Source organism: Scyliorhinus torazame, chromosome 5 (assembly GCF_047496885.1).
Source record: "Scyliorhinus torazame isolate Kashiwa2021f chromosome 5, sScyTor2.1, whole genome shotgun sequence".
Classification (NCBI taxonomy): Eukaryota; Metazoa; Chordata; class Chondrichthyes; order Carcharhiniformes; family Scyliorhinidae; genus Scyliorhinus; species Scyliorhinus torazame.
The window spans coordinates 151,559,019-151,567,091 of NC_092711.1; the positions used below are offsets into that span (position 1 = coordinate 151,559,019).

General features: G+C 48.1%; 1 protein-coding gene across 1 annotated transcript; it reads right to left on the reverse strand.

Annotated features, from left to right (window-relative positions):
• Window positions 1–1,354: 1,354 nt before the first annotated feature.
• Window positions 1,355–7,119, reverse strand: LOC140417974 (uncharacterized). Its single transcript, XM_072501405.1, has 3 exons — window positions 7,035–7,119; window positions 3,205–4,306; window positions 1,355–1,531 (listed from the first exon to the last, which is right to left on the reverse strand). Exons 2-3 carry the CDS (start codon window positions 3,949–3,951, stop codon window positions 1,355–1,357), a joined length of 924 nt encoding a protein of 307 aa, XP_072357506.1. The 5' UTR covers window positions 3,952–4,306; window positions 7,035–7,119.
• Between the last annotated feature and the right edge of the window lie 954 nt (window positions 7,120–8,073).

Genomic DNA, 8,073 nt, shown 5'->3' on the forward strand with positions numbered 1-8,073 from the left:
TCCCTACTTTTGTATTCAGTTTCCCTCACAACAAACAATAACATTCTATTAGCTTTCCTAATTACTTGCTGTACCTGTATACTCGCCTTTTGTGATTCATGCTCTTGGACACCCAGATCCCTCTGAATCTCGGAGCTCTGCAATCTCTCACCATTTCGATAAGAAGCTTTTTTATTCTTCTGGCCAACGTGGATAATTTCACATATTCCACACATTATTCTCCTTTTGGCAGATATTTTCCCACTCACGTAACCTATCTATATCACTTTGTACCCTCCTTATGTCCTCTTCACAATTTACTTTCCTTCCTATCTTTATATCACCAGAGCCGGAGTTAGTCATTCAGCCCATCGAACCTGCTCCATCATTCAATACGATCATGACTTCAATGTCTTTTTCCCCACGCTATCCCCATATCCCTTTGTGTTATTGATATTTAGAAATCTGTCAGTTGGGCAGCACGGTGGCCCAGTGGTTAGCACTGCTGCCTCACGCACAAAGAACCTGGGTTCGATCCTGGCCCTGGGTCACTGTCCGTGTGGAGTTTGCACATTCTCCTCGTGTCTTTTGGGTCTCAGACCCACAACCCAAAACGACGTGCAGCGGAGGTGAATTGGCCTCGCTACACTGCCCCTTAATTGGAAAGAAATAATTAGGTACGATTAAATTTATTAAACAAAAAACAGAAATCTGTCAGTCTCTGCTTTAAACACACTCAGTGACTGAGCTCCCACAGCCCTCTGGGGTAGAGAATTCCAAAGATTCACAACCCGAGGAGTAAAGAAATGTCTCCTCCGAGACCGGTCCTAAGTGGCTTCCCCTTTATTTTGAAATTGTGTCCCCTGGTTCCAGACTCTCCAACCAGGGGAAACCTCTCACCTGCACCCACCCTGTCTATTCCTTTATGGATTTTGTAAGTTTCAATGAAATCCCCTCTCATTCCTCGAAACACCAGACAAAAGAGGCCTAGTTTCCCCAATCTCCTTTCGTAGGAGATTTGCCTGATTCTTCTTTGGCCCCGGTATGATGGTGGTCTTATTGAAGCAAGTGGGAAACTCAGAACGGAGTAGGGAGAGGTTGAGGATGTCCGCGAACACACCTGCCTGTTGGTCCACGCTGGATCTGGGTGCATCGCAGGGACTCCGTCAGGACCTGTCGCTTTCCGAGGGTTCACTTTCAAGAAGGCCAATCTGACTTTGGAGGCTGTGACGGTGGGTATGGGTATGTCCAAGGCTCCTGGGGCAGTTTGTTGGTTTCCTGCTCGAAATAAGCACAGAATGCATTGAGTTTGTCGGGGAGTGCTGCGCTGTTGCTGAAGACTGTACTCGGCTTTACTTTGCACCCATTATGTTGTTTAAGCCTTGCCACAACCACGAGAGTCCATGTCGGTAATCTGTGATTCGAGCTTAGTCTGGTACTGTCCCTTGGAGTCCTGGTGTGGTCTCTTGGAGTCCATGATGGCTTTGCGGAGGTCATACCTAGATCTCTTGATTAGGTCAGGGTCGCCAGTCTTGAATTCCTCTGACAATGCCTTCCACAGGGAGTGAATCTCCCGATTAAACCACGGTTTCTGGTTGGGTAACGTACATACTACCTTCTTTGACACACAATCTTCTACACACTTGCTGATGAAGTCTGTGATGGTGCTGGCATACTCGTTTAGGTTGGCTGCTCAGTTCTTGAATATGGACCAGTTCACTGACTCCAAGCAGTCACGTGGGAGCCCTTCTGTTGCCTTGGAACAGCATTGCACAACCTTCTTAATCGGATTCTCCGCTTCAATTTCTGCTTGTATGCCGGGAGAAGGAGCACCGTCTTGTGGTGCGATTTTCTGAAGTGCAATCAGGAGATGGATCATCAGGCACCCTTGATGTTTGTGCAGCAGTGGTCAAGGATGTTGGGGCCCCTGTTGGGACAGGAGATGTTTTGGTGGAATTTTGGCAGTACACTCTTGAGGTTGGCCTGGTTAAAGTCCCCGGCCACGATGAACAAGGCCTCCGGGTATTCTGCTTCACTGTTATTTATAGTAGTTACAATTCATCAAGCGCCTTCTTCACTTCCGCCTGGGGTGGGATGTAGACCGCCGTGATGATGGCAGAAGTGAACTCCGTGGAAAGTAGTATGGATGGCACTTCACAGTTGGGTATTCCAGGACGGGCAGCAGTAGTTTGCCAGGGTCGCCACATCCGAGCACCAGTTGACGAGGAGACAAACCCCTCCACCCACTCCAGGTTCAGTCCTGGATGTGATTAACAGCAGAATCGAACCCAAGATCACTTGTGAACCCTTTGGTGTCTCAGCAGGTTGGACGACTGAGTGAATCCCTCCCCACAGTGAGAGCAGGTGAATGGCTTCCTTCCAGTGTGAACTCGCTGGTGTCGCCGCAATGTGGATGATGTTTGAAATCTCTTTGTGCAGTGAGAGCAGCTGAACGGTCTCTCCTCAGTGTGAATGCGCTGGTGGGACATCAGTACCCGAGAGCTTTTAAACCCATTCCCACAATCGGAGCATTTAAAGGGTCTCTCATTGCTGTGAGTGACATTGTGGTTCAGCAAGTGATGACCAAGTGAATATTTTCCCTGTCGGAGAGGTGAACGGGCTCTTCCCGGTGTGACCTCGCTCGTGTTTCATCAGGTTGGATGAGGTTCTAAAGCTCTTTGTGCAATGAGAGCAGCTGAACGGTCGCTCCACAGAGTGAACGCGCTGGTGGGACATCAGTAGCTGTGAGTTTTTGAAACTCCTCCTGCAGTCAGAGCATTTAAAGGGCCTGCTCTTGGTGTGAGTGACATTGTGTTTCAGCAGGCTGGATAATTGAGCAAATCCCTTATCACACACAGTGCAGATGAACGGCTTCTCCCCCGTGTGAAGTCGATGGTGTGCTTGCAGGTGGGATAACCGAGTGAATCGTTTATCACACACAGTGCAGAAGAACGGCTTCTCCCCGGTGTGAACTCGCTGGTGTGTCTGCAGGTGGGGTAACCGAGTGAATCCCTTATCACACAGAGTGCAGATGAATGGCCTCTCCCCGGTGTGAACTCGTTCGTGTCTCCGCAGGCTGCCAATGTTAGTGAATCCCTTTTCACACTGAGAGCAGGTGAAAGGCCTCTCTCCAGTGTGAACTCGTTCATGTCTCCGCAGGCTGCCAATGTCAGTGAATCCCTTTTCACACTGAGAGCAGGTGAAAGGCCTCTCTCCAGTGTGAACTCGTTCGTGTTTCCGCAGGTTGCCAATGTCAGTGAATCCCTTTTCACACTGAGAGCAGGTGAAAGGCCTCTCTCCAGTGTGAACTCGCTGGTGTGTCTGCAGGTGGGATAACCGAGTGAATCCCTTATCACACACAGTGCAGATGAATGGCCTCTCCCCCGTGTGAACTCGCTGGTGGTTCTGCAGGTGGTGTAACTGAGTGAATCCCTTATCACACACAGTGCAGATGAATGGCCTCTCCCCAGTGTGAATTCGTTCGTGTCTCCGCAGGCTGCCAATGTCAGTGAATCCCTTTTCACACTGAGAGCAGGTGAAAGGCCTCTCCCCAGTGTGAACTCGTTTGTGTCTCCGCAGGCTGCCAATGTCAGTGAATCCCTTTTCACACTGAGAGCAGGTAAAAGGCCTCTCTCCAGTGTGAACTCGTTTGTGTTTCCGCAGATTGCCAATGTCAATGAATCCCTTCCCACACACAGAGCAAGTGAAAGGCCTCTCTCCAGTGTGAACTCGGTGGTGTGTCTGCAGGTGGGATACCCGAGTGAATCCCTTCCCACAGTCAGAGCAGGTGAACGGTCTCTCCCCAGTGTGAACTAGTTTGTGTCTCCGCAGGCTGCCAATGTCAGTGAATCCCTTTAAACACTGAGAGCAGGTGAACGGCCTCTCTCCAGTGTGATTGCGTTGATGCCTTGCCAGCACGTGTGGGGCTGTGAATCCCTTCCCACAATCCTCACATTTCCATGGTTTCTCCATGGTCCGGGTGATCTTGCGTTTCACCGCGTTGGACGATCAGTTGAAGCGTCATCCACACACAGAACACCTATACAGTCTCTCCCTGCTGTGAATGGTGTCGTATGTTTTCAGGCTGTGTCACTGCTTAAAGCTCTTTCCACAGTCAGTGCTCTGTAACAGTCTCACATGGGTGTGTGTGTCTCGATGCTTTTCCAGTCACACTGTTGTTTAAAATCTCTTGAAGCAGACAGAATAGACAAACATTTCTCCTTCTAGATTCAAAGGCCGATGATCCCAAGAATTAAGTGACTCAGTCAGTTCTTGACGTGATATTTAGTTTGAGATATCGGCCTCAAACGCCTCTCGTTCGAACTTCCTGAAAACAGATTTTACAATAGTAATCATTGTCAGTACAGGATAGAAATTCAGAACAGACAATTCTAGTGTCTATCGAACATTCTTTCCTCTCTCTTTCCCTGAAATGCTCTAAATCTCAATCCCACACACTCTCCCTCCATTATCACTCTGCTGCATCTAATATTCACTCTCCCAATTCTCCTGAAGGTGCTGATTCAGGCTGATTGACAGATCCAAGCTCACTGCTTTCTGTCCTGGACACAGAGACCTGAAAATCTTCATGCAGGCTGCCAGACATATATGTCTATAATACTCAATGAAAAATGTGTGTAATATACAGACTGTATTCACTTACTTTCCCTCACAATTTTCCTCAAGGTGCTGATCAACAAATCTAAACTCACTAAAACCTGTACAAGAGTAGAGAATCTCCATGTAAGTACATTTACTGATTAGAGATGGGGAAATCTGAGGAAGAATTTTATTTAGTCATGGAGTGGTCATGACAGGGAACTCACTGCCCACAAGGTTTGTGGAAGTCGAGATGATCAATAATTTAAAATAAAATAGGATGGTCACTTGAAGAAAATAAACTTGCAGGGGAACAGGGATATCGAGGGGGAATGGGACTGACTGGATTGCTGTACAGAGAGTCAGCATTAACTTGAGTTACCAAATGGATTCTGTCAGTGCTGCAATGACTGTATGACTGGAAATATATAATGTAGGTACAGTACTATTTACAAAACTAGAAATAATAATGGATGTATTTTATTACAGAACCATCAATAATATCTACAATACATACCATATAACAACACTAGACATATCTCTGTCCGATATTAAATTTTTAAAAATTAATTTACAGGATGTGGACAATGCTGGTCAGGCCGGCATTTATTGCCCTTCCCCAGTTGCCCTTCCGAAGTAGTGGTGAGCTGCCTTCTTGAACTGCTGCAGTCCTGGAGGTGTAGGTACATCCACTGTGCATTTTTTTTTCATTTGTTTTTTATAAATTTAGAGTACCCAATTCATTTTTTACAATTAAGGAATAATTTAGCGTGGCCAATCCAGCTACCCTGCACATCTTTGGGTTGTGGGGGTGAAACGCACGCAAACACGGGGAGTGTGTGCAAACTCCACGCAGAGAGTGACCCAGAGCCGGCATTGAGCCTGGGACCTCGGAGCCGTAAGGCAGCAGCGCTAACCACTGCTCCACCATGCTGCCCTACATCCCCTGTGCTGTTAGGGAGAGAATTCCAGGATGTTGCCCCAGGGACAGTGAAGGAACGGCAATATATTTCCAAGTCAAGGTGGTGAGTAACTTGGAGGAGAACCTCCAGGTGGTGAGGTTCCCACGTATCTGCTGCTCTTGTCCTTCTAGATGGTAGTGGTTGTGGGTTTGGAAGGTGCTGTCTGAGGAACCTTTATGAGTTACTGCAGTGTATCTTGTAGATGGTATACACAGCTGCTACTGTTTGTCGGTGGTGGAAGGTTTGAATGTTTGTGGAAGGGGGTGCAGTCAATCAGGCTGCTTTGTCCTGGATAGAGTCAAGCTTCTTTGTTGTTGGAGCTGCACTCATCCAGCAAAGTGGAGCGCATTCCATTACACTGCTGGCTTGTGCTTGTAGATGTCTGGTGGACAGGCTTTGGGGTATCAGGAAGCGTGTTACTTGTCGTAGGATTCCCAGCCCTTGATCTGCCCTGGTAGCTACATTATTAATATGGCTATGTTTCTGATCAATGGTAACCCCCAGGATGTTGGTTGTGCGGGTTTCAGCGATGGGAATGCCACTGAATGTCAAGGGGTGGTGATTAGATCCTCTCTTTTCGAAGATGGTCATTGCCTGGCACGTGTGTAGCGCGAATGTAACTTGCCACTTATCAGCCCAAGTCTGGATATTGTCCAGGTCTTACTGAATTTGGGCATGGACTGCTTCATTATCTGAGGAGTTGAGAATTGTGCTGAACATTGTGCAGTCATCCGCAAACATCACCACTTCTCACCTTATGATGGAAGGGAGATCATTGATGAAGCAGCTGAAGGTGGTTGGGCCTAGGATACTGCCCTGAGGAACTCCTGCAGTGATGTCCTGGAGCTGAGATGACTGACCTCCAATCACCACAACCATCTTCCTTTGTGCCAGGTATGACTCCAACCCGTGAAGAATTATCCCCTGATTCCCATTGACTCCAGTTTAGCTGGGGCTCCTTGATGCAATACTCAGTCAAATGCTGCCTTGATGTCAAGAGGAGTCACTCTCACCTCACTTCTGGCATTCAGCTCTTTCGTCCAAGTTTGAACCAAGGCTGTAATGAGGTCAGGAGCTGAGTGACCCTGGCGGAACCCAAACTGAGCTTCCTGGAGCAGGTTATCGCAGAATAAGTGCCACTTAATAGGACCTTTAATGACTCATTCCATCAGTTTGCTGATGATGGAGAGTATTCCGACAGGGAAGTAATTGGCTGTGTTGGACTTGGCCTGTTTACTGACCCCTTAAATGCCAGCCATCTCCTGGAGAAACCAGCCCTTTAATTGTGAACATCCTTTTAGCCAGACAAATAAATGTGTCAAGCTGAGGGAGCAAACGATGTCTTTAAGAGAGAGAGAGACCTGGACAAACCTTTCCAGAGTCTGCACCCCCCCTGGATTCACTTCCTTTCCCTTCAGTTGCTGCAAGTGACCAATTGAAGGTCAGAATGAGAAAAGAAATGGAAAGGGGGAGAAAAGAAAGTGTTTTACTCACAGTTGTTGGAAATAGGAGTCTGTGTGCAGCTCAAGCTCATTCCGGGTTGAAGGAACAACAGCTTCGCTCGGCAGAAACCTCCATGTCCAACAATGGGGAAGCTCTGATTGGCGGAGGGGCAGAGTCTTTCCGGTCCTCCAAGTATTTCCATTAGTCAACACCTGAGCGGAAATGTCAGCGGAAATGAGCTCCACTGCGCATGCGCAGCTTCCCCTCTCACTGAGACATGCGCAGCTCCAGGTCAGGGGCGGGGAAATCACCGACGGCCGGAACTGTCAGCCGGTTGCCTGGAAACCGTTTCGAGGCTGTGTTGGGGGAGAGGGAACAAAGGGTGGGGGCGGGGCTCGCGTGTCAACGCGCCGGCGTGTGCGCACTAATGCAGTGACGTCACTGCGGAGCGGATTGATTCCTATTGGCTGATTTAGAGTGTGAGCTCTTTGTGATGTCACAATGTGGAGGTTGGACAATGAGTTTCAGACTAAAACTTCCTCCTCTGGGCAACATCTGGGAGCAAATCAATGTCTCCCCCTTTCATAAGTTCATAAGATACAGGAGCAGAATTAGGCCATTTGGCCCATCGAGTCTGCTCCGCCATTCGGTCATGGCTGATCTCATCCTGGCCTTATCTCCACCGTCCTGAGAGTTCTTCAGAACCCTTCAACCCAATTTAAAATCTGTCTAACTTCTCCCTAAATGTACTCACTGTCCCAGCTCCACCGCACTCTGGGGTAGTGAATTCCACAGATTCACAGCCCATGGGAGGAACAGTTTTTCCTCAACTCTGTTTTGAATAGGGCAGCACTGTGGCCCAGTGGTTAGCACTGCTGCCTACGGTGCTGAAGACCTGGGTTCGATCCCGGCCCCGGGTCACTGTCTGTGTGGAATTTGCACTTTCTCCCCGTGTCTGCGTAGGTTTCACCTCCACAACCCAAAGATGTGCAGAGTAGGTGGATTGGTCACACTAAATTGCCCCTTAATTGGAAAAATAATAATTGGGTACTCTAAATTATTATTTTTTAAAATTAAAACTGTTTTGAAA

Excerpts from the sequence above, each read along its gene's own strand:
- LOC140417974 (XM_072501405.1), bottom strand. The coding sequence starts at position 3,951 with ATGGAGAAACCATGGAAATGTGAGGATTGTGGGAAGGGATTCACAGCC. Across the intron at positions 1,532-3,204 it reads ACCTGCGGAAACACGAACGA|GCATTGTCAGAGGAATTCAA; the intron begins GTTCACACTGGA and ends TCCCTGTGGAAG.